Source organism: Rhinolophus sinicus, linkage group LG05 (assembly GCF_036562045.2).
Source record: "Rhinolophus sinicus isolate RSC01 linkage group LG05, ASM3656204v1, whole genome shotgun sequence".
NCBI classification, from domain to species: Eukaryota; Metazoa; Chordata; class Mammalia; order Chiroptera; family Rhinolophidae; genus Rhinolophus; species Rhinolophus sinicus.
In genome coordinates, this window is record NC_133755.1 from 66,338,545 (window position 1) to 66,366,115 (window position 27,571).

Consider the following 27,571-nt stretch of genomic DNA (forward strand, 5'->3'; position numbering starts at 1 on the left):
AACCTAACCACAGGAGGCAGGCTCATATGCTAAGAAGACAACATAAAATGAAGAACAAAAACAAACTCGACCTGTAATAACTTAGGGCGATGTTTTCAAACTGTGTTCCATGGCACTCCTCAGGCTTGATGAGGCCATGGGTAGATCACAGCAGCTTCTCATAAACTATTTACTCTACACCTCAAATTTCAATGTAAAATTATTTGAAGAAAAGGAATATGGCAAAAATGTGAGCACTACTAACTTATACTATATGCAAGTGCAGGATTTGCAGGGCAGAGGTTTCAGTACAATAATCTCAGGCCTCACACTAATGCACACAAGGCTTCTTCTCATTAAGGACTGTCCTGCCCCTCGGCGCCCGGGGCCCTGTAATCATGCGTACATTAACTCAGGTTTCATGGCACACGCACAGACACCAGAGAATTCTAACCAAAGCCAAGTAATCACCCCACACACTAAGAAGTGGTAGTTGCTTTTAAAAATACTCAAACTAAAAACAAGAAAGGTAATCATAGAAATACTATCCTGTGTCATCCATTAAACAGCTAATACAATGTCGAAAATTTTAAGTAGAATAAAATCTCGTTAAAACACTGCTTAGAAGAAGAGATTAACAAGACTGGGATTAGAGTGCGCAAGAAAGCAGCACTGTGATTTAACCAAAAGGTCCCATGTTATGACACAGTAGCCACCGGGCATTTATTTTATGTATTAAGGTATATGCGCAGACTGATCCATTTCCACACGGGCCAGTTCACCTACAACAAGCTTAATTAAAGGACAAAGAACAGACCCAAGTAGGAGACAGAAAATGTGGACCCAAAGTCCTGCTGCTCTTGGGCAAATCAGGTAACCTTATTAGCCCTGCCTTCACATATATAAAATGAAAGAAATAGGCCATGTAATCATGATATCTTAACTCGCTTCAGTTATTTAAAAACAGATGATTAAGCCTGATTTCCCAGTAAAATGAAATCCATTAAGGTGAATTTAAAAACCTGTAACTGCCACAGTTGCTTTTTCTATTGCATTATTTCTCTAGTTGCATTCAACGCCAGAAGAAAGGGCAGGTGTAAAGAAAACAGCTGTAAGAAAAACACATTTTCGAAGCAAATCAAGTCCTACCCAGCAAGAGCCCTCTTTACCCCCATTTTCCTACTGTCCATGGATCGTCCCATTCCCTCCAAAGCCAGACTAGTATCTCCAGATCCAAATTCGAGACGTAGCACAAGGACAGGAGGGGAATGTCTGCGTGTGACAAGGCACAGCTGACTCTGGAATGATCCTTCTTATACTGAAAATGCCACCGTTCCTTTTAAAGGAGACACACACAGCTCAAGGCCATGCTCACTGGTTTTATATAATGAATGGACAGTGGTGCGGTCTTGAGAACACAGCCCAAAGAATCAGGGAGATGCTCTAGGGATGGGCCTTCAACTTAATCCCCCCAGGTTTAAAAAACCCTTAAATCTATAAAATCCATTTGGCTTTCTGGAAACCAAATGAACTTATTTTAAAATGTACTTTTCACCTTTTGGAATTTATTTTTTAGTATTTACTGATGTCTACAGAATAAAAATAACAGCAATTACTTCTCATATATACGCCTCTGCAATGTACCAGGCGTTGTGCTAGCTTGCACAAATTATTTCCAGTTCTCACATAACCATAGCAGGTAGATATTAGCCTTCCTTTACAAATGAAGAGATGAAGTACAGGATGACTGCATAACTCTTCCTAAAGTTACACAAGATGACAGGGACACTCAATTCCTGAGTTCTGATGTGAACCCAGGTGTTTCCAGGGCCCAAGCCACAGCCCTCCCACTGCTCTGCTACTTCCCACTGAGTCTGCGCTGCTACACCTGCTATGCAAAGGAACTGAGCAGTACTAAATCTGCTGAATAAATTAACAGAAAGTGTCCAAGTTAGTGGAACTTAGGATTTAAAACAAACTGAAGTTGACTAAAACGAATAGTTTTAGTCAATTAGCACTAGAATTGTTTCACTAGCACCCCATTATACAATTTGACCATTCTTTCATAAAATGATTACAATCTATTCATACATAAAATTATGATTTTTAATATTTTTACTTTCAATTTTTATAAATCTAGCAATCACTCATACAGTAACATACCATTTCAAAATATAAGTCACTTAAGTTATGGCTCATGTCCAAAGGTACAGATGACATATAAATTTAGGTAGTTATGATGAATGGCCAACACCGACTTACAACATATCAATTCCAAACCAAAAGAAGAACCATACTATAATAACTAAGAAATATATATTAATACTGCAAATTGTTCTTCCTCTTTGCCCTCATTCCTACACATTACCTTGATCTTCTTTTTCCCCCTTAGCATGTGATACAGTTTACTCATTAACTTTTAACATGTGATAGTTTACTCATGAATTAAGCATATAGTTCAGTATCTGTTTCCCCCCAGTAGAATGTAAACTCCAAGTGATAGAGAAGAGATCTGTTTTGTTTGCTGATATTTCCCCACTACGTGGAGCACTGCCTACCCCATAATAGGTGCACAAATATTTGTCGAATGGATGACTTGCTTCATCAGCTCCCTCCCATCAGTGCTTCCTGCTGCTTACGTGAGTCATCGCCCCTAATTCCTGGCAGCTGAGGTTCCAAGAACACTAACGTACTACTTGACATCAAATCCTAGGCCACCGGAATTACCAATGCGAGGTTAAAGAGTATGGTAGTGTTGTTTAAGAAATTAATTACTTTTCACTCTTAAGGTAAAAGGCAATGTAAGTATCTGTAAGAGAACTAAAATGTATTCCAATTTTTAAAATTTTTTAATTAAAAATATTAAACTTACCTTTCCACAATCCATTCTGGCCGAATTACTTTTTCCCCCTTTAATTCTTTAATTTTGGCAGTAGGAAGATTTGTGGCAATAATGTGTGTTGTTTTGGATCTGGAATAATACACATGGTATTGGCCTCCATGCAACATCATTAGCTTCCTCAATTCCTCAGCAGAAGGATCTGTAAAATCAATTATTAAAATATATTAAGAACTTTATATATAAGAAAGCGGAGTCCTAGCTGAATGATCCCCTAAACAGGCCATTCAACATTATCACTGGTTCACTTTCTCCTGGGCTGTGTTGCCAGTAAATGAAGTCGGGAGGTAAATCACAAGGTGACAAAGCTGTTTTGCCTCAGCACATCCTCTTCCTCTGGCTGCTGGAGACAGCCAACCAACACAAAACATCTACTGCCACGAGGTGCCTAGAAGAGCAAATAGGGACCTCAAGTAATGAATCAAATACGCATAATGGAGCAAGTATTTTTAAATTTTGACTACATTTAGCAACATGATATGGTACCTTATGTTTTTAAAAATTCACAACTATAAAGTCATTTATGGATCAGTTTACAGAGACTCTAATCCTACAGCTCCTTTAGAATATAGCAGGTCCTCAAATAAGGTCATTTCTTTATTAAGTTGATGAGATGCCCTACGAACTTAATTCTTGTTTGTATTAATTAGCCTGTGGTAAAACTGGTTTTGTTATATGTCATTTTGCTGAAAGTCACAGAACCTATCGATGACATTAAGTGAGGACTTATTTTAACACAGTCGTTGTCAGATAAACTGCTCATACTTACTATGAGCAGACTTACTGTAAGGTTTTAACAACAGACTTCACTCCTATGAAATAATTTTAAATTTTAAGAAAATATAAAAGCTAAAATAATCTTATTCAGTTTCCTAATATGAATTTGCATCAAAGCCAAAAAACAAAGTTCACCAATACAGAAAAATATACTGCAGACCAAGAAACATAGCTTTCTTAATTTTGTTTCAAAATACTTTATTCTTAATAAAACCACGGAAACATAGCTTAAAACAAGAATCAATGTATTTTATGCTTTCCCATAAAAAGAAAGTTTTGACTCACTAGTTTGACTGACATTCACTATTATCACATTAAGCTAATTATTTTCAACAGAGTTTCTATTCCTTTCACCTATTATCCTAATGAAAGCTCTAAATCACACCACCCCTGGCAACAGCTGTACCCTGGTGGAGGTGGGGTATCATAGGAGGCTTATATATCTACTTTGCTATTCAAGCAACATATTTTCCTCAAGCCCAAGCAACACAGGTCCAAGTATTTAAATGACCACTTTTATAATAATAACTATCTAATTAGGTGAGTTCTGGTCTTTAGAAAAAGGGAAAAAACTAACAAAGCACATATAGATATGCCAAGCTTTGATTAATTCTTGTAAATTCTTACACCGTGGAATTCATTTTATGTTATTGATCACATATACTGGCAACTGTCTGATAGAAATATAATGTGACACAGAAATGCAAGCCACATATATAATTGAAAGCTTTCTAGTAACCTCATTAAAAACAGCAAAAGGTGCAACTAGTTTTAATACTATTTTTACTTAACCCAATAGATCCAAAATATTATTTCAACACGTAATCAAATACAAAACATTGGGATATTTCACATTCTTTCTTTTCATACTAACTCTCCAGGAATATAAGTGTATTTTACATTTACATCTCAATTTAGACTAGCCACGTTTCAAGTGCACACATGTGGCTAGTGGCTACCAAACTGGACAGAGCACCAGAAAGAGAAATGAAAACAACTTTTGAGTGAAATTAATTCAGATTCTTAATGGAAGGTTTTCAGGGCTTGGGGATCACAAAATCTAAACCAGAGCATCACAGTGACTTAATGTAAAATGGTGGAAATTAAACAGCTAGCCAGCCAGGAAACTATAGTTTACTTCTTTCTTTCCCTAAGACTAAAGAACCTGGCTTACCTTAAATCTACAACTTTCCTTAACCAACTGCAATTGCATTAAATGAAATGGAAAGTAGCAGGCTGCCAGGAACACATTACCTTTGCATATACACACTCATGAAGCACTCTGCCTTCTACTAGGTGCTCTTTGCAATCTAATGACTGTAGAAATTTGGAACTGGAAAACCTGGTGAGTTCCTTGTCCTTTTACGGGATGAAGTTAAAGTGGCTCCTTGAAGTTCAATTTTGAAACTTCTTACATTTCTTCAGTTTGAAGTGGACCATGAAAACCTACCTATTAAAAGGTGAGATCACAAACTATGGTGTCAGACTGACATGGGTTTAATCTTGACTTTAACATTCTTTAGCTGTGTGACTTTGGACAAGTACTGAATTCCTTAAGCTTTCTTCTCTTCCTTTACAAACAAACAAATAAGGCCATAACGACAAAGTAAGTTTGGCACATAGGAAGCACTCAATATAAAAACTGTTATTGTAAAGCATGATGAACATCAGAACTCCTTTCAGGCAATGTCTAATGCTTGAGACTACTGCCCTAGACCCTATGAAAAATGGTGGAAGACAGTACATATGCTGACCCATGGTTGGTGGCGCTGTCAAACCAAACAGAACCAACAACGGTGCACTATGGACAGAGGCCAGGAACCACTCCGTCAGCCCAAACAGCCTGGCATACATTTAGGGAAATTCTATCCTCCAAATCTTTACAGTTAGTGTTACACTAGAGAATGTCAGAACTAAAAGAACATTTAGAGATCTAATAACCATTTCATTTCCCACATTGGTATAAACGAGATTAATCCAGTTAAACCGACTGGACCAATTCAAGTAGTTAGTAAATAAAATTCACATTCCTCAAACCTCATTACACATCTTCACCATGCGTATTAAGTTCATTAGAGTATTCAAAAGGCAACTGAATCACCAACAAATATCATCACCACTGATTATTACTGACATTTTGGTAAAGAAACTTTAAGTAAAACAGTGTCTCTGAGGCTTGGCAGCTCCCAAAAATACTTTATCAGAAAAAAAAAAAAAATTGGTTCTCAAAAAGATTTTTAAAGGGACATGTGCCAACTGAATTATTTCCTTAAAGTTCTATTACATTTTTAAACAAGCAAATTATTATTCATTAGTGCACTTAATAAAGTTTCTTATAAATAACATAAACTTTAGGCAGATTAATGTACAGAAAAACAAATCCAAGATTGGAGAGATTAAGGTAATTTTCCAAAGTCACACACAGCTAGTGGGAGAGCCACAACTCAGGTCCAGGTTTGTGTCTCCAGAAACTCAGACTTGATCAAGCTCCACACGATGCAAGCCTGGACAGAGGATCTGCTTTCCAGCTGCAGGTTAACACTGAAAAGTCACTGACATCTTGGCAACTGACTCGTCATGAGGAAACAGTCTCAGTTTCCTCATGGACAAAATGAGAGGCTAGACTATATTGAAGATCCCTTACAAAGCTACAATTATAAGCACTAAAACCATTACCGCCAGCAAACAAAATTTGAAAACTATTTCACGAGTTTATGAGGGAAAGCAAAGCAAGTCACATCACACCCAATTTTACAGATAAAAAAACTAAAGCAGAAAAATGTAAATGAGGAAAAACATACACACATACAGAAATTAGCAAGACACTGGAAAAGGCAGGTTAACAACTTACATATCTTGATTATCTAATAAACTACAATGTCTTATACACAAAACAGATACAAAATTTAAGAAGTTTAAAAGTCACAGAACAGAAAGTACTTACAGCAAATATTTTCTCTATTCTGGCCAATAAACAACATGATTTAAGGGAAAACACAGTGAACAGGAAATCCAAAGTCCTGAGTCTAGTATGGCTCTGCCATAATCAGCCAGGTGACATTAAGAAGTTTTCTAGTATCTTTGTGTTTTAGTGTGACAGAGGTCAAATGGGATGATTGAGCACATGATCTCTAAGGTTCCTTTTACACCTCAACTATTATAAATCTATTTAGCTTCTAGACAAATTCTATGTTTTACCGCTGCTCATATTCCATTATAAGTAGGTTCCATTACATCAAATACTATCACAGAAAACAAAATCAGTATTACAAAACCAACTCTACAACCCATCAAAAAGTCAGCAAGAGTGTTCTGACAACCTGGTTAAAGTAAACCATCTTTAATGACGTGTGTATTATCAGAGCCCCAGCTCAATTGAGTTCATCCTCTATAACGGAAGTTCTATATCTGATAGTACTGGATACTAAGAATATTTATGAGTAGAAGGCAAAGATTTAAGGGGTTTTCACTTCTACTATTCCCTCAACAAGCAATATTGTCCACATTATCATTTGTAGATATGCATGCACTATGTATTTGTGTATCTGTATGTACATATCATCATACATCCCTTAACAGCCTACACCAACTTCCAGAAAGTCTATTAAAACACCAGTACAGAAGATCTAGGACATTTGAAGAGAAGGTGTAACTATTGTTTATATTTGTGGCTTCACGACTGAGTCTAGGCAGTGGTGGTCTGAAACACGATCAAGAAGCTGAGAAAATCTCCTCTATGACAAAGCAATTTGGCAATCATTTTTACTAGCAATAATCCTAAATATTTGATCTAGAAATTTAAGATTAGTTATCAGTTTCCCTAAGCCATTATATTTAACAAAATATGTTTTTAAAGAGATACACAATACTTGGCATATCCTGTTATAAAGTCGAGTGCTTTCAATACATGTTTACTAAACAACATAATAAAGGTAAACTTTACACATGACAAAACTTAAAAATATTATTTTTTTATTTCCTGTAGGCACTAGACACTCATGTGTGTCCACTCATGTCAATCTTATTTAGAAAAAATCCACCTCTTTATAGAGCAAAATAACAAACTGTCAATTTTATAACCATGGCAGGTAAAGAGAACCGAGAAAAGAAAATTAACCTTCACTTTGCGCCTATTCCAGTCGGGTACTTTACATACTTGATCTCACTTAATCCTCACCAGCAGTGATTCCTTTATGGGACTTCAACAGTACAGTCTCAGAACCACGAGTTCTCTGTGAGATTATTAATGTCACTTCAACACTATGCTCATGAAACAGACAAACAAAACCAAGCGCTTTGGGGGATCACTTGGATAACCGTTTCATAACTAAGCACTGCCCCATGACTGCAGTGCCCAGGTTTTGTTACGAAGGTGCTGGTGCCCTCACATGCACTGCTTTAAATGGCATGGACTCCTCTGGCCTGTACACACATTGGTGTATTATTCAGCCTTAAAAAGGAAGCAACTCTAATACATGCCACAAGGCTCTGGATGAAGCTTAAACACATTATGCTAAGTAGAATACGCTAATGACAGACACACACTGTATGACTCTGCAAACACTATATGATATTTGGAATAGTCAAACTCATAGAAAAAGTAGAATGGTGGGTGCCAGGGGGTCGGGGATGGAGAACTAGGGAGCTACTTAGTGGGTATAGTGTTCCCCTTTTGCAACAAGGAAAGGCTCTGGGGACCAGTTGCAAAACAAGGTGAATATAGCTAACACTACTGAACTATAAACTTAAAAATGGTTCAAGTGGTACTTTATGTTATGTATAATTTATCATAATTAAAAACTTTTTTAAAAACCACACTTGGGCAGCCATTCCAAACACAAAAGAATACACAATGTACTAGTTAGTACCACATATGCACTGTAAGCAGCAATTTTGTTTCAGCAAAACAGTATCACTCACGTTAATATTAACTTGAATTTTAGCCATATTTAATTTTCAATTCTGCAAAACCCATAATTGTGAGAGCTTGATAAAACACTCTTATTACTACTACCATTTTAGAGATGCTTGTGGAAATTAAATAGGTTAAAAACCTCAGCTGTAAGAAAAGATGGGATTAGCTAATAAATACAAAAGACCTGGAATTAAACTCTTGTCTTCTGATCCCATGCTTATTCTCCAATTTATTACCTCAATTAATTTTTTAAAAAATCCATATTCTGCACTGCAGAAAAAAAGTTTTTATGCAAAAGATCAATAAAAATAAAGGGAGCCACTTGCAGAATAAAAATTTCTATATTAATCCTAGAATCAGCACACACTCAATCAACTTCTCTAACTTTTTAAAACTTTGATACTCTAACTGGAGAACTAGAATTTGCTACATGAAAACTTACTATAATATTTCAACAGAAGTGAAATGATGAGTGTTTCTCATTACATCCTTTGAAGCCAAAATTCTTAGCTCCTTCAGTACCCTGCATGGTTTTGTAAAGCAGACCAACTTCAAATAAAAGGGGACTGTAATACAGCAACGTTTTCAAGTCTGAACAAATTTAAAAACAGGTTCTATAACTATCTTACATCTTGAGAAGACACATACTCCCCTTTCTTTGCTATGTACACTTATAATGTGCACCCTTTCTTGACAAAACACAAGATCCAGCAAAGAACAACTGATCAACAAGAAAATGCTTTTCATTTAAAACTGTATTTCACACTGAAAGGATGGTACAATTTAAGAAACTTACAAATATCTTAGAAAGCTTTGCAAACCTGTAACGATACACTTTCTAAGGACAGTGTTGGTAACTCAGCCAATAAAACACCACCGGAGTGCTGACTGACTGAAGAGAAGAGGGTCTGTCTCCTCTACGTAGGGGGAGGTGGGTGTGCCGCTGACTGCGCTCAGCTGTCTGCACAGTACTGCAATGCAGGGCTTGATAATGAAGAACACAGGTGGCCACATTTCTTGGGCATCAGAATGGGGAAAGTTGTTAACTTATGCAAGAGACAAAGGAATTTTGGTCAAAAAATACCTCAATGAGAAAAATCTAACTCAAAATTAAGGTTGCCCACTTTATTTTAAAACAACTGTACCATTTTAGGATGTAGGGGAACTGGTACAATGGCAACATGGGAAAAAGAAGTCTCAAATACCTGAGTTAAACAAATGTCTGTTCCTTTGTTTAAAATTTAGCCCCACGAGGCTCTTTTCCCTCAAAACAGTTTTGTCGGATGATGCCCAATGTGGAGGGCAGAACAAGGTGGGACAGTTCTACTCTACTTCATGTAGGTCAGACTATGCACCTCAAGAATTTATTCCATTTATGATTCAATGTATGCAAGGCCCTGACCAATGTCATCAGAGAAGTACAGTAAAAATCAACCAGGAAGAGTCCTCTACAGACCTCAAGCCAAGTCATACTGGCTAATAAGCATTTACTGATGTTCAGTCATGTACAAAACACCAAAGGAAACAAATTAAGAAACTGCTTGGCCTTAATGAAGAAGACAGATGGAGACATTTAAACCAGGGATTTTAAATTTTTTAAAATAGCAGAACTTTTATTTCAAGTGAAACCCCAAAATACCAAGCAAATAAAAGTAGTATTGTATAAGACAATTTTATTATGAAAATTCAACTTATAACTTGCTAATAACCATTCTGCATTTCAGCATAGTACTGAGAAAATTCTGATTCACACACTTCAGAACTATTAACATTTCCAACTATTTAAAAGATTCCAAGGTCTGCGTAAAAACTATTAACCTGACAGCAAAAGGTAAATAACATATTTGAGTATTTGTTTATCTGTTTTCAGTATACTTAAAAATACTGTAATTTTAAGACTGAAACTGTTAAGGCATTTTGGAACTCAAGTTGATAACCAATTCAAAACAACCAGCAGCTTTAACCAGGCACCTAATAGCATTCATTACTTAATGTTATCTGGAGAGATAGGAACCTTATTTACTTATGAGTGTATCCTTAGTACCCATATTTTCAAGCATCCCACTTATAATTTAGTCAAGATTCTACAAATGATTTTTAACACAAGTGAATAATATGATACATCAGAAAAAAAGGTTTATGGGCACATAGAACTGACAAACATTTGATTGGGCTGAACCTGAAACTAAGCTGGATTTTTACATTAAGATAAACTGAGGAAAGATGAACAAAGCTTTAGGGGCCTGGGGAAAGATGTGGCCATAGGGTTCAAAACACACTTTCAAAACACTGGGAATAATCTAGTTTTGGAGGGTTGTGGGGTGAATTAGCATGAAGACCAGACTGAGAGGACATGACAGGGTTTGGATCTATGCTGGGGAGTCCAGAGAAAGCACTAGGACCAGTGGAGAGAAGTTACAGAGAGGCACGCTAGCTCACTCAGACAATCACACCTGTTTGACCTGGCTTGCCTCCCAAAAGGTAGAGCACCCCTGGAGTCATTTCAAGAGGCTAAGTGTGGTCTGTCAACTTATCGACGACAGCGAAGAAGGATACTCACAGAGACAATGATTCAAGTCCCCCGCAACCCCAAGTTTCTGAGCCGGTGATCTACAACAAGGGTCAGCCAAACCCGGCCCACCTGACCTTGTAAATGGAACTCTGCCACTCTCATCACTCACATGTTGCCTCGGGATGCTTTGGGGTGACAAGAGCAGACCCGAGTAGCTGCGACAGAGTGTGCATGGCCCACAAAGCTCTGGACTTTTACAGATAGTATGCCAACCCCGACCTAAAATACAGCCAAAGATGACCACTTTAGGAGACCCAACGCGAAACATACTATTTGATTTAAATATTTCTCTTAGCTACCATTTCAGATTTCGCTAAGAGAGGAAAAGGGCAGGTTATGCTGCAGTAACATACTCATTTGACCTCAAAATCTCAGTGACCGACAGCAAAGGTTTATTTTGGAGCATGTCTAGCTCATGCTCCAAAATGTCCATGGAGCTGTGGTTCCATGTCATCTTTACTCCAGGGTCCAGGCTGATGGAGCAACCTCTATCTGAAGCACAAACTGGCTCTTAAAGCTTCATCTCCAAAGTGATACACTATACCATTTCTGCTCGTATTTTGTGAACAGGCCAACCCTGACTTCAGCAAGTAGGGAAGTAAAATCCTCTCCCAGGAGGGCAAGCAGATTTTGGGGCGGGGGGGGAGGGGGGGAATACAATCCACCATACAGTGTATTCAGAAAAATTTACATCAGTAATTTGTTTTCCTTATTTCTGCAACCTATCTGATCAGTAGCATATTTCTATTTCAATGTCTTCAGCCTACAAGCAAAAATGGCTCTAATGTCATTTCATGTTTTTTAAGACAAATAATATTAATGCTCAGAATTATTTAAAGGTTATTCTCTATTCTAATAAAAGATGCCTAGAAAAGAATTTGGAAAATAGCAGAAAATACATCACTCAGATCTATGCCCAAAGAAAGGAAATACGGGGATATATTTACTTCCAGCATTGTTTTCTGTGCTTTTCTTTTTTAAGTTGGGTGATCCCCTACTTTTCATCGTACATCCTTTCCTCATTTCCAGTAAGTTTTGTTATTACAAATTATACAGTTTGCTTTTGTTTTAAATCACCTTGTAAATGGTATAATTTATAACTAAATTTCCATTCTTATACAATGCTTTGCTTTTAAATAAAACAATGTGATGAGATTATCTCTTACATAAATTGTATACTAGGGGACCAATTAGGCTTATTGCCTTAGAATGGACTCTTAGAGTAATTACTGAAAGTGGCAGCATATCAAAGGCTGTTCATATATTTCATACATTGACACTTTCCAAAGGAAGTCTACCGTTATACTACTACTCTCACTCCAACAACGAATGGAGCGGTTATTTCATCATCCATGCCTATACTGGGTATAATCATGTAATAATTTTTAAAAATAAATAAACTTTGCAAAAAACCCATCTTGATTCGTTATGCACTTCTCTATTAATGAAGTGGAACCTACTTCTATGTTTGCTTCCCAGGTCTACTTCCTGAAATATATTGTTTCTGAAATCTGCCTTCTAATCAGTTGGGATCTTAGTGTTTTATTTCCTATTATTTTGATATATAAGCTTTTTCCAGTCATCCAATTTGTTGTAACAAATTGTATTAAATAATCCTCCCATTTTCCTCTCTGATCAATGGAAAACTCTTCTGTAACTTAAAATATTTAATATAGTGCTGATGTGTTAGGCTGTTCTAAGTGTTTTAGAAATATTAACTCATTTAATTTATAACAAATTCATATATACACCGAGATCTAATTTACATGTCAAATTTATATACATAGCCTAAGCTACTCTAAACCACATATCTGTCTATTTTTATACCAGTTACACAAAGTTTTAAGTGCGTATAACCTTCTATAATAGGTTTTGAGATGTCAGAGCTAGTTCTTCTATCTCTGTTCTTTTTTTTTTTTTTCATCACTGTTTTAGCTAGTCCCACCTGCTTTTTAAGGTAGACTATTGGGGAAAAAATAAAATGGAAACCAGACAATTTTCTATAGCAGGTTGGCTAGTGGCAAATGGCACTAACAAGGATGAAAGTGCTGGGTTTGAAGAACCATCACTACGGCAATAAAAGGATTTCTAACATTGTTAAAAGCTTGAACTACTCAGTAGACTTTCTTACATAAAATAATGGGTGTTCCTTACACAATGAAGGCACTCTAGGATACTAAGTACCTTCTAAATCAAGTTTAAAATTATATTCCATGATATTCCTACTGTGAATCGCACAGAACATTCTGTATGTAATGAAATTTCAGGATTAACTAAAACAAACCACAGTAAGTAATAGACAACTAACCATGGTGAGAGTAAAAGGCACATGTCAAGCACATGCCCTTATATAACACCAAAGAGCCACGTGAAGGCCACTCCCACAGCTCCAGCCGCACCTTGTAAAGAGTTTTGCTCATCTGGTTAAAACAAATTCTATAAACAATTTTTACACCTCGTACAAAGCTTTCCTTGATACAATTCTATTGAGAGAACATTCGTTTTGTCACCATTCCATTCTGCATAGCCAAAGAACTTAATTAAATGCGGGTTGTGTTACATACATGGCAGAAAGAAGTAAGACAAATGGCTGCTTATACCTTCTTTGGTCCTACAGTAGTAATAGCCTTCATTATTTCATTTGAGTCTCACAATCCTATGAATTAGAAAAGATAATTTTGCATAGTTACTGATAAGGAAATAGAGGAAAATTAGGTGACTTGTCCATAGTCACACAGCTATTACGCAAACCCTTTTGTCTTCGACTCCCATCCACTACTCTTCCTCCAATATCCGTACTTCCTCTCTTGACTCCTTTCCTCCCTAACTGCCTCACTTACCACATTCAACTAAAAGCCACAATGAAACAAAAATGGAAGAAGTTTCAAAAGCCCAGAGAACACATTTTGGAGTACCTAACCGATGCAAATACCTATCAGACACTGGCAAAATTACAGTGGGTTGTATTAATACAGCAAGTCTGTCCCATGTTGGAGGTTAAATTCCTACATCCTCGATTTACAAGATCAGAGTCTCACAGGAAATGGAAGACATGTATATATCCATAGAAAATAATTCTCAGAAGGCATTCCTTTTTAAAAAACTAGATTCATCAGCATTAAATGGACTCTTTTCCTAAATCACAAGCATATGCTCAGAAAACACTAACATGAGGTTAAGTTTTCAAACACATCCCCATCACTTGGAATGTTAAGTCTGTTACACTTGCACGGTCCCTTGTCCATTATGCAAATCATACCCAAGCATCTGCCTATCCACCTGCTTCTTCACCAACGTTGGCAGTACCAAAGTCACTTGGCCTGGTCTTCTATCTACATGTTAAAAAAAGTAGAAAATAACCAGAATACCTCTTTCCGTATCACCTATCCTGATCCCACTCCACAGAAGAGAGCAATTAAAGTTCACTAGACTGAAGCACTAGCTCACCTTGGGAGTTTCCACCCACATAAACATGCCCAAGGCCTACCTCCCAGAGATTACAATTCAGTAAGCCTAAAATACAGCTCATTTCTTAAAAACTATAAATTCAAGAAGACTGAGTTGAATTAGCATATGAGTGACAATACTCATGCTAATATTTTTATTTAAAATACTTTAACGTTCCAATGTATGAGGGTCTACTCTTTCAAATGAATGAAAACCCTGTTACACATTCACTCACTTGAATAACATTTATTGAGAATCCTACAAAGTAAGTGCCAGGTAGGGTTCTAGGCACCTGGAATACAGCAATGACAAGACTCAGATCTGTGCTCCACAGAACTTCAACTTCACTGAGCAGACAGAACATAAGTCAGATAAATAATACCATTTCAGGTACAAATAAAGTCTATGAAGAGAAATCTAGATAGGGTTAGAAAGCAACTGCAGGGCAAGGTATACCTATTTTAGATAAGAAGTCAGGGAGAGTCTTTTGGAGGAGGCGATATATGAGCAGAGATCTGAATGATGAAGACCTAGAGAAGGCAGAAGAAACAGAAAATGTAAGGCCTTATGGCGACATCTCTGATCCATGTTTGGCTAGGGGCTACTAAATAAAATGGACTTTCTGATTCCAAAAAACGAAATACGTAAGACCTGACAATACAAGACGAAACTCGCGTGTTAAAACAAATGTTTCTAGCAATAATGCTATGACATTCTAAAACTATGGAATAGCTAAAACAGGGAAGGAGACAAAATCTAATTTAATCTGGGTCTTAATGAATGAATATAATTCCAGTTCACAGAAATGATGGAAGGAGCTTTTCATCAGAGGCAAAAGCACAAAGAGAAACACGGAAACGAGAAAGTACAAAGACAAACCTAAAATATCAGATAAGCCTATTGATCAAATTAATAAATGTAAATGTGAAAATGTAGGTTAGATTTAGGACAAGAATGTCTTTACTCATTTTCAGCTAGAAAACACCTATTTATGCAAGACCCAGCTAACAAAGTCAATTTCTCTATGAAGAAGGATACACTCTAACTGTCAATTACTGCTCTTCTGTGTTGTCCCCCACGTCCCTCTGGTCATGTCTATCTCCCAGAGGTTACTTGTCACAAAAATCAACATTCTCCATTAACTGCCATCTCTGTTCAAACACAACTCCTAACACACAAGCAGCATACAAAATATATTTGTTCAATCAACTAGAGTAAAATAGGATGGAAGGTCCATAGATTGGAAAATTCAACATAGTAAAGATGTCAATTCTTCCTAAATTGATCTACAGGTTAATGTAATTCCTATCAAAATCCCTGCAAGGAATTTATTTTGTAGACACAGACAAGCTTATTCTAAAATTTATATGGAAAGGCACAGGTCCTAGAATACCTAAAACAATCTTGACAAAGAAGAAAATGTAAATAATCACTCCTCCCCAACATCAAAGCTTACTATGTAGACACAATAGTCAAGATCATGTGGTGAAGAGACAGACATGAATTGATGGACTAGAACAGAGAACACAGAAACAGACCCACGCAAACATGCCCAACTGATTTTTGACAAAAGTGCAAAAGTAATGCAATGGAGGAAGAATAGCTTTTTCAACAAATGGTGCTACAGCAGCAACTGGATATTATTCACAGGCCACACAAAATTATTCAAAATGGATCATGAACTTAAATGTAAAACATGAAGCTATAAAATTTTTAGGGAAAAAAAAAATCTTTGGGACCTAGTGCTAAGCAGACTTTTGACTTAAAAGCACAATCTATAAAAGGAAAGATTGATAAATTGGACCTCATCAAAATTAAAAATTTTGCTCTGCAAAAAACTGTGTGAAGAGGTTAAAAAACAAACTATAGACTGGGAGAAAATATTTGCAAACCACTCATTTGACAAAGGAGTACTATCTAGAATACATAAAGAACTCTCAAAACTAAACAATAAAAAAACCAAAAAATCCCATTAGAAAACGGGCAAAAGACATGTACAGACATTGCACTGAAGAGGACATATAGATGGCAAATAAACACATGAAAGGATGTTCAACATCATTAACCATCAGGCAAATGCAAATCAAAACTGCAATGAGACACCATTACACATCTGTTAGACTCCCTAAATTAATTAAAACACAGAACAAAAATGCTGGTGAGGACGTGTAGAGATTGTTTTACAAAATAAAACCACAATGAGATATCACCACATACCTACTAAAATATTTAAAATAAATACACTAAATACTGACAAGGATGCTGAGAACCTGGATCACTCATAACTTGCTAGTGGGAATATAAAATAGTACAGCCACTTGAGAAACAGTTTAGCGGTTTCTTTTAAAAATATTAAACATGTAACCAGCAATTGCACTCTTATTTACACAAATGTTCATAGCCAAAACCAGGAAATAACCCAGCTGCTCTTCAGTGGGTGAATGGTTAACAAACTGTGGAACATCCATATAATGGAATACAACTCAGCAATAAAAAGGAAAATATTACTGATACATACAACTTGAATGACTCTCCAGAGCATTATGTTGAGTAACAAAAGCCAATCCCAAAGGTTATCTTGAAATCAAAAAAGTATAGAAAAGGAGCCCAGATTAGTAGTTGCCAGGGGTTAGAGGGGCTGAGAGAAGGGAAGTAGGTGTGGCTATAAAAGGGCAGCATGAAGGCTCCTTGTGGTGTGAAACTCTGTATTTTGACTGTATCAATATCAATTTTCTGATTGATATTGTTCTATGGTTTATAAGCTGTTACCATTGAGAGAAATTGGGGCAAAGGGTTCATGAGCTCTCTGTATTACTTCTTATAATTACATGTGATTCTACAATTATCTCAAAAAATTTTTTTTAATTATAAAAAAATGGATGGAAGGCAAAGAAGTTAACCTTAACAAGGATAAGATGCTTTTGAGGGGAAAAAAGAGAAGAAAGAATGGGTTGACAGAGGACGATTATCCAAAAGGCAGGGGTATCTTATCTGTAAGCTCAAGCTCAATGCTAACTGGGTTAGAAGAGATGAGGGTTATCAAAGAAGCTCTGAGGGCAGAATTGGGAGCTTTAAAATAACCAAGAAAACTTGGAATATTAGTCTGTGGGGAGCATGGTTAAGAATTAACAAAACAGCCTTCACTACTTGTCTTATAGCATGTAAAGCACTTTTCTTCACTTGCTAATTCATTACACAGATGTTGTTGATTCTGTTTTATCTATAAAGCTGTTTGATCTAAAACAGAAAATTTTTCTAAAAGCATTGTCACCACAATTTGCATGTCCCTATGCAATTCTACATAATGGAACTTTACCTGTAGAATTGTAACATAATCCTAACAATAACAAGAGTAACAATCAGTATATTATCCTTACCCTAAAGCAAGGGATAGGGATAACAATGGGTCCAAACAAAATGGGTTCAAAGAGAAAATGTCTTACGGTCACACAAAACTTAGTGACAAAAGTAGAATTAGATTTCCAGATTCTCAACCATAGCAGTGATTACTACAACACTCATTTTTTCTCCCTCCCACAAATAATCTCTTTTTCTTCCTCTTATGTGAAAAAGGGTACCCTGTGAATTGTGGATTGCCATAACTAGCTAACATAACAAGCAATGTTTATTTTTGTTAATATTGTAAATATTTTATAGTGCATCTCGGGAAAGTGTGTGGAGCTTAAATGTTCCAGGTTACCTAAGTAGAAAAATCACATGTGAACCTTTCCAAAGTTGTACCTGCAGTTCATTTTAAGATAACATTCGTAGGCTAAATGCATTGTCAGTGATACCTGATAAAACTTAACTAGGCCAATGTATCAGTTAATTAAAACTCAACTTTAATTCAACAAGTACTTCCTGAGTGGTGACACCCAGTCACTATAGAAGCACTGAGAATACAGCAGTAATGAAAATACAAAACGTAGCTCTTGCTCTCATCTAATAACAGGCAACTATAATAAGATCATATAAACGCTAAGATGCGGATAAATACAAGGAACCACAGCCTCACAGGAGCATGAGACGTCAGCCACACCAGTAGGAAGAAAGCCAATCAAGGGAAAGCGTTGTATAAACAGAGACCATAAAGATAAACAGGCATCAGCCAGTTGAGAAGTGGAGAGGGAAAAAATATAATAGACTGACACAAATATTAATATATGCAGTCATTCACTTCAAAAATACACTAAAATGATCTTAAGAGGAGATCCTAAACAGAATGAAGAGAAACTTGGGCAGTAAAATTTGACAACCAATACACTAGTGGTAATTGACTTTATAGATCAGAGAAAGAGCTAAGCTGGCTTTGTGGAAGCCCAGAAGAGGCTGCTTGGTACCAGTGAAACCAAGAAAAACTTAGGAGTCAGCAGGCACTTCCAAAGGTGGGCATGGAAAGGTCATAAAACAAGAAGTTCCTGGTTGAAATTCTGTGTAAGAGACAAAATTCCAGATACCCTCTCCCACTGATGAAGAAAGACTATCCTGTCCCTTCCAGATACTGGACTCAGTGACAACAGGCATAGCAGAGGGGAGAAGTGATATAGGGGATTAAAAAAAAAAAAATAGGGAGATTAAATAGAATTCTACTTTCTAGACTGTGAGAATTCTGGCTCTTTCCTTCTCTGTTGGCAACCAAAGTGCTGGCAGCTAGGTTTACACCCATCTTTAAGCAAGATTCCGGGAAATCTGACACACACACCACCCGCTTCCTCCATCAGCCCAAAAGGACCTATGGGTTATTACAGTGGGAGATTCACCAATGAGGTGGCCTTATTGATTCCCCATATTGAAGCTCACAGTTTACAATCCCCACATGTGTGTGATAGCTTCCAATCAGCTACTTAAGCAAGACCACTACTAGTTTTCATTTTAAACCTCATTTGACTTTTTAAAACTAGGTACTTTGATAAAAATTAAAATAAAAGACAATGGCAGATACAGGTGGGATGGAAGAAAAAGTGAAGGATTTTTATCATTTTTATGTACAAGATAAATAATTAAAAACAGAATTTAAAACAAACCACTCTCAATCTTAATACAAGTGCATGCCAGAAAAGGATACCTAAAAAGTAAAAAGTACTCAACCTGTGTATCCATTAACATAGATGGCAACTCCACTGAAAATCGTAGATGAAGTTCCATCCTTCTGCAAAGCAGCATCTGATCGAAACTGTTCCTCCAATTTCTGGACCTTGGCAGCCATATAGCCACCCTAGAATTAAAGAAAAGGTAAACTAATCACACAAGTTGTATTTTCTTCTCCCGCTATAAAGAAACTTCTATTTATAAATAAATAGACAGAAAAAAAAGACGGACCTTATTCTGTGCTAGTGACCAAGGTATAATGATGACATAAGTTATAATTTTAAACATGAACCATAGGGAAGGCAATAAAACAGGCAAGTCAAGGAAGACTTTTCCCTCTGTCAACTCAATTTTTAATAATTTTATCACATTCTTATGAGTTACTTTAAAAAGAGGGAAAACGTAAGTCAAGAATAGTAACTTTATTGCCACAAAATATTATTCTTACCTATAAAATCAAGCAAATGTTACACCAAAGTTTAAACCAATTAAAATTTGACAAGTGGTCAATAAGAGTATATTTCACATTCCACTATCTTCTGTACATAGGAAGCTTAAAATTAATAACTTCAAGTAAAATAAAGCAGTGTGACAAACTATTAGTCCTCCATACATGTAGATAAGAATACATAAACCATTCAGTGGCTAAATTCTGGATCTAATCAATCTATTTGATAGTAATACTAATTTTCATTAGATAACATGAACCTCAAAAAGAATATAAAAACACTATTATTTTTCCTACTACAGACCTCTACAAATCTATGAATTCAGCTACACTTTTCCTGAACACTGAAATAAACTAATTGACTTGAATTATCAATTCTTTATTGATTTATCTTTATCAAAAAGAATTATCAATTAAGTCTTTGAAATAAAGTTACAGGTAGGCAGAAGTGGTATTTATTATTTTCAAAATGGAAATGACTTTATTGTTACTGATTATTTGATTACCACATGCTCACTGTCAAAAACATTCCCCCCCCCAGAAAATATAAAGAAAATTTAAATTAGCTATGATGCCATTCATTGTTAACATTTTGGGATTTTATTTTCAAAGTTTATTTCTTTGTCTCAGAGCATAGTGGTTTTACAAAAATAGAATCACATATATATGATTCATATGATATATATATATTCCTTTATATATAGAATCATGACATATATATTCCTTTATAACATAACACATTTTATATAATAGAATCATATGATATATATATTCCTTTATAACATAACACATTTTTAGTCAAGGCCATCTTACCAGGTTAAGAAATATAAAGCTAAATAATGGTTGCAGTGTTCCACTGCATAAAGAAAATTTATTTGACCAATCCCCAATTATTGGTTATCTATGTTTTCCTGTTTTTCACTTCAGTATTACTAGCAATGCTGCAATACAATTATCATACAATAAATGTTGTGCACTAGAATATTTCTTCAGATAAAATCCTGCAAGTTTAGGGGTTAAAGTTTGATCTTTCAACACACTGTGAAAACTCAGAGTTGGTGTCTAAAGTGATTTACAAATTAGAAAATGCTTTACACCACATTATAAACTAAAAAAATGAAAAATACCTAGACTGTTCAATATAATTATTTTTATTCTTTTAAAACACACCCAGTTTTCCCAGCCATCATTTTCAGCTCGCCTCCTCCATCCACCCCGTCTCATGGTGGAGCTTCTGTATTAGGGGAAACAAACAAAAAAAATGTCAATTTTATAACATAATGTGTCAATCAATAAAAATGAGAAATTAACATAAATTCAAATGTTGAATTCGTAAAAATTAAAAGTATAATAGTGAGAAAACTTTTTCCAAAGCATATCATTCTCCTGATTCACAAGTCAAATTTATTCCTAAAAACACCCTCCATAGATAGGTATCAACTTTAAATCATAATTACTTTAAATTTTAACAGAAAAAACTTTTATGCATTCCTGAGCACCAACCCTAACACCCACTTACATAAAACATCACCAAATCAGACTAACATTGTTGCACTTACTTGTAAACAATTAATTAGTGTTAACAGAACCTAAGAAAATATACTTCTTCATGAATTCACTTATAATATGGCTCTCAAACTCTGTCGTTGCTATTACATACTGGACACTTAAGAGGGCACTCATAGTGTAATTCATCGACACAAAAATCTCTAAAAGAAGTCAATTAAAACAATGCATCTAAGGGGATATCATGCAAAAGACTATCACTGATAATAAACTAGTAATTCTGGCATTTTCCTTAAGGCAACACTTGACCAACTGAGTTATAAAATCATCAACATGACCAATGACATATCATCTCAAGTGTCAGCTGCCTTAGTGGCTAGCAAGGCATAAAACAATTCATAAGTCAAAGCCTAACCCAAATGGCTACATCATGAGACATGACTGCATTATCCTTTACAAAATTAACATCGTCTTCATTTAGGCATTTTTCTTCTAGTAACTGGATATAGGTTAATATCAAATGGTTACCATATATCACTGGAGAAGCCTTATACATTATCCAAGTCAAATCAGCTTTGATACGGTTTATAAAAATTTGTTACTGAATACCTTAAAACATGACACTTTATTCACACACATCAGCAGATACTGTCTTTCAAATATGTCTATTTTTGGTATATTGTGAGATGTATAGTTTCTCCTTGCTGACATTTATATTAATTATGAATTTTTCTGTCTACTCTTAAAAGGTGCCTAAAAGATATGTAGAGAGATGCTCAAAGAGTTAAATTCAACAGAGAGACAGGAACATGAGCTCTAAAAACCGGAGGCAAAGTGATTAACCCTGATTAGGTGCTGAGGGAGAGAAGAGTTTTGTTTTTTTGAAGGCTGACAACGTAGGGGCACGGCTCCCCAGTGTTCATCATGAGTCCCAGAACTGCCATCTTTGCTCTGCTAAATTCTTGTTTTCAAAAGAGGCTTTGTCCAGTCCCTCAAGACTTCTCCCTTACCATAGAGGAGTCAGGGAAATGTGCTAACAAAGTTCTTGACTTCATATAAACTGAGCCCATACATCTGCTCTAACAAGTGAAGAGTCTGGAAGTTCTGGCCATTACAGGTTAACGCTGCATACTCACAAAAATTAAATTGAACAATTAATCTGTTAAATGAGGTAAATTAAAGAAAACATATTTTTAAAGTTTAATTCATTTTCCCAATTATTTAAGAGCCTCACTTAAGATCTATTAGAGGTATCTATTGTGAAAGGCCAGTAAGAAAATTCTTATCAATGGCTTAATGAGGGTAGGCAAGTATGAAACAAAGCTGTAATAAATAAAAAAACAAACAAACAAAAAAAATGATTTTAAAGGTTCTTTCCCCATTCCCAAGTAATAAAGCTGTCCCAGACAAATGTTTAAAGGTTTGAAAAGTAAAAGAAATGAAGGAGTGAAAATAGTAATTTTATCATTTCCTCTAATTTGACCCATGTACAACAAACTCCCGTTGGTCCAGGATTCAAATAAGATCAAGAAAAGGGGAAAAGGAAACAAGAAACATACTTCATTTTACACATTCAAATCCTACTTTTGGGAAAATCCCGTAACAAATAGTAAACTAGATAATTTGGACCAACCTTCCTGCTGAGGAAGAGGAAAGCTACACAAAACATTGTTTTTAAAAACTTGCCTCAAGGCAAAGAAGGCCTTAGCAAACAATGAAAAATTACTGGGCCAAGATTTAGAAGATGACAAAGGACACCAGCCACCTCACCTTCCCTCTTCTTCCCAAACTGGGACAGCTTCTCCTCTGAGGGTATTTGTCAATTCTAGAAGAGTGGGTGAGAGGCTGGGCAATGTTTCTGAGAAGCACAGTGCTAAGGGAACAGAAGTTGGAGTTCAAGGGTTTTCCAAAGATATAAATCGGCACACTTGGGATGAGGACCCTAGTCGTGAGAGTGAGCTGACAGTAGGAAGACCACACTTTGCAGAACATGTATTTTGCCTTAGACTATTTCAGTCTTTGAAAGCAAACTGAGGTAATCCTGGACTGCCAGTGCCCAGAGCATGTGGTGGCACAAATGTAAATCCTCAGTCAGAATGACAACAACATCCTAAACTGTACATCCTTCCGCAAACAATTTTGCAATTAGAATGTCTGGCACGCAAATAAAAATAACCAGGCACACAAAGAAGCAAGATCACATGAGTGAGAACCAACAGGAACAACAAAATAAACTCTACATAGTCAAATTAAAATAGACTTTAAACTAACTATGCTTACTGTGCTCAAGGAAATAAAAGACAAGTATTGGAATATTGGTAAAGAACTATAAAATATACAAAGTAACTAAATGCTAAAAATAGAATTGAAAGATACAATACTAGCAATAGGTAAGAGTAAGTTAACAGATAAGAGCAAATAAAGAACAGCTGAAAACTAAGTCATTAAGAAAATATCCCGATAAAGCAGTGGCACAAAAGGATGGAGAACATGGGTGGGGAAAGAGATACAGAGGATACCTGAGAAGGTCTAACAAGTAAATTTGGGGGGAAAGGAGGAGAAAAGCAGTTATATTTGAAGAAATTATGACTAAAACATTCTAAAACTCATTAAAGACATCAAGCCACAAATTCAAAAAGCCCAATGAGTCCCTAGCCGAAAAAAATCGAAAGAAATCTTTATCTAGACAAATGAAAGTATGGAAAAACAAAGACAGAAAAAATCTTAAAAGCTGCCATGACTGGGAAGAACAGGGAGATTCCATTCAAAATACTCCAAGGAGCAAAAATTGAACAGCTGTTTCTTTAATAGAAACAACAGAGCTAGAAAACAACAGAGCTGAAAGGAAATACTAACTAACTTAGAATTCTATACCCAGAAAAAAATTCAGTCAACAATGAGGAAATAAAGGTATTTCAGGCAAATAAAAACAGAAGCTAATGCCACGAGCAAACTTGCACTAAAGGAAACCCTAAAGGATATCTCTCAGATGGAGGGAAAATTCTCTTACATGGAAGGTCAAAACTGCAGAAAAAAATGCAGCAAGGAAAACAGTAACTATCTGGGTACATCAATGTCAAATACTGACTGAATAAAGATACAATAATGACAATCAGTTATAGCTTGTAGCATAATATACAGCACAAGTGAATAAAAGATCATGAGAAAAGACTAGGGGTACAGGCAACCATTTCCAGTCCAGTCTCAGCCACTAACTGGCTTCACCGATCTCTGGTCAATTTTCATTTCTCTGGGTCTCAATTACAGTATTATCTGGGTCTCTTACTATAACTCTAAGAGGTTTGGGTACTTGAGTTCTGTCAACCTAAATAAAGAGGTAAACTGAGGAAAGCTCGAATTACCAGAAACTTGAGTTTATTTGGGAATGGCAGAGGAACTGCATGCTGTAGCAAGCTACAGGCGAGTCCGTTGAGGGATTGGAGGTGAGGGAGCTATATTTATGGGCACAGAGTGTAAAGAGGGGGAGTCCAGCCAGAGTCCAAGCAGCAAATTCACTGGCTTGAGGATGAGGAGCAATTCTCGGCAGATGTTCACTGGTCAGGAGCTAAGTCTCAGTGTTCTGTACATCAGGCATTTACAGGAAATCAGTATCGCCGTTCTTAAGTTCGTTCTTCTACAAGATACTTGCACAAGATTCTCCTTCTCATACCTTTTGGTTCAATTTTAGATTGAAATCCTTTCACAGTTCCCTTTGGTGCTCTACACAAGACACATTCAAGGCCTATTTTCAGAAATTAAATATGAAAAGTGAAAACCACTACATCCGTATCCTTCAGCTGCAGGAATGTGCCTGTGTACAGTGCTGGTGCTCTTCAGCTGTGGTTCATGCTGACCCCTTTACTTATTTCAGAAAGGTTTAAGGCAACTTTTTCTATAGCAAATTCATTTAAATAATCTACGTATAGACTAAGATGGCCTATGACAATATATTCGGAGTAAAAACCTAACTGTACATCTGGCCTTTACTGAACACCAGGAGTGGTAACTGATCAGCCCTGTCACTGTTGGATGACATCAACTGTGCAACTTTTTTTTGTCAGATGACAGATGCTAGATAGTTCTGTATACAGCTGTAGATTACATTTAGCACAGATAATTATGGCGTCTAAGAAGTAATCCAGAGCTCATGTCTAAGAGACACCACACTAGACGACCTTAGATCACAGAATACGACTGTGTGTAAAGCACTGTACTGTACTAGGAACTACCGAGACAAATGAAAGAGGCATTTTTGTATGAGTTTTAAACTAGCCCTATACACTTAAGGGAAAGAATTTAGACTGGAAGAGTAAGGGGAAAAACAAACAAACCCTGGAGCACAAAGCAAACTACGTGACCCAGATCTATAATGCTGGCTAAGAGCAAGAACAGACCTACCTGGCATGCAGCATAGCTACCTGCAAACCTGAACTGTACAGCCAAATAAAAGGCTGACACTCAGGTGACAGGATGTAAACGGTAAGTAGGTTTATCACACTGCTGTTGATATGTGCATAGCATCAACGACTGTTCATACGGCACTCATTTTGGTTAGACCCACATTCATTTCCTTTTTGATACTCCAAACATTTTAGAACGGAAATATGAAGAATATGTTATACATAAAAAATTGCCATTAATCTTGTATATGATAGGAAGTCAATAAGTTCCTGTTGAATAAAGAAAATGAACGTATATGTAAAGCATGGTAGCAACAGTAATATGTCCCAAGTACAGTGTACCCCAATGTATCAATATTCAAAATTCTACCTTGCATATTTAGTTTAATCTACTATTTCTCTTGCTTTAAAACAGCTTTCCAAAGACTGACAATAGAACTCCGTACTGTTTAATGGAGAGCAATATGATAAACACTCTGTCCCCCCAAAAGTGGCACACAGACAAGATTAGCAAATGATACACACACTTTTGGTGCTAACAAGAACCACACAACAGGTGGGATTAAGTATAAATCCTTTAGAGGGTTCTAAAGACTCCAGTGCTTCCCTAGTAGTGTGAAATCAGAAAGTAGCCAACATAAAACAGTATTCTCGGAAACTGGTATGCCATAAAGGCTTATGTTTCTGCAAACCAGGAAGGATCTTCAAAAAAGGGGCTTTGCCAATGCCTCTGAAGCCATATCCAGGGCAAGAGTTCTCCACTCTAGCTGATTTACTTCTTCAAATAGGACTTTCCCTAGCATGGAGGAGGGCAGTATGTCAGGATTTCACAGCTGGACAGAAATAACCCTCAGAAATAAAACTCTCTCTGTTCTTACCCTCTCGGTTCCCACAACCTTCTGAATCACAATGTGTCGTCCTGACTAACCCCATTCACTAAGAGGATGCCCTTTATGGGCAAGCCATCCAATTACCAAGGCAGACTTGTAAATAAAAATTGCCTTCTAGTTTTCAGATGAAATTCTTGCAGACTGGGTTCCCAATTTAGCTCCAGTGCTTCATGGCCTTAAGGAAAGTGAGAAACATTTCTGAAATTGTAATGTGCAACCTAAAATAACCTACCAACTTCTCCTTATCCAGCAGCATTACTGTAGAAGGCAATTACTGGATTTTAAAAAATTAATGAAAAAAATGGATGAAGAATGAATTTGTATATGCAAAAGTACCCTTAGCCCCAGCATTTAGGGTATGCCCTACTCACTACTCATACTATTATACTACTCACTCACTATTATACTAACAAACACTATGATATTAATCTACTCTGCCAGACCAGAGTGGAAATCAAATGAGAGCATATTATGTGGATACCTTCTGAAGATTGTGAAGTACACAACACGGTTATTTTAAATAAGTCAATGGTCTACCACATAATGGAAGAGCAATAGATTCAGTGACACAAGATCTGGGCTCTCATCCCAGTTCCACGCCTGCCTCGCTATATGATTTGGGGTGAGTCCAACAGCATTGAGGCTCTCAC

The 27,571-nt window shown here is 36.3% G+C and overlaps 1 protein-coding gene across 5 annotated transcripts in view; it reads right to left on the bottom strand.

Annotated features, from left to right (window-relative positions):
* REV1 (REV1 DNA directed polymerase) overlaps positions 1 to 27,571 on the bottom strand; it is a 90,975-nt gene that overhangs the window by 44,877 nt on the left and 18,527 nt on the right. For 2 of the 5 annotated variants that reach the window (XM_019753822.2, XM_019753821.2), the window contains exons 2-4: positions 21,296 to 21,359; positions 19,678 to 19,804; positions 2,852 to 3,020 (exon numbers count right to left, since the gene is read on the bottom strand). In XM_019753822.2, coding sequence (XP_019609381.2) covers positions 2,852 to 3,020; positions 19,678 to 19,804; positions 21,296 to 21,349 — 350 coding nt within the window. In that variant the 5' untranslated portion in view covers positions 21,350 to 21,359. Of the gene's footprint in view, positions 1 to 2,851; positions 3,021 to 4,909; positions 4,932 to 13,742; positions 13,799 to 15,045; positions 15,120 to 19,677; positions 19,809 to 21,295; positions 21,360 to 27,571 lie in introns of those variants that run through there. The other 3 variants (XM_074332372.1, XM_019753824.2, XM_074332371.1) reach the window with 3 other exon arrangements.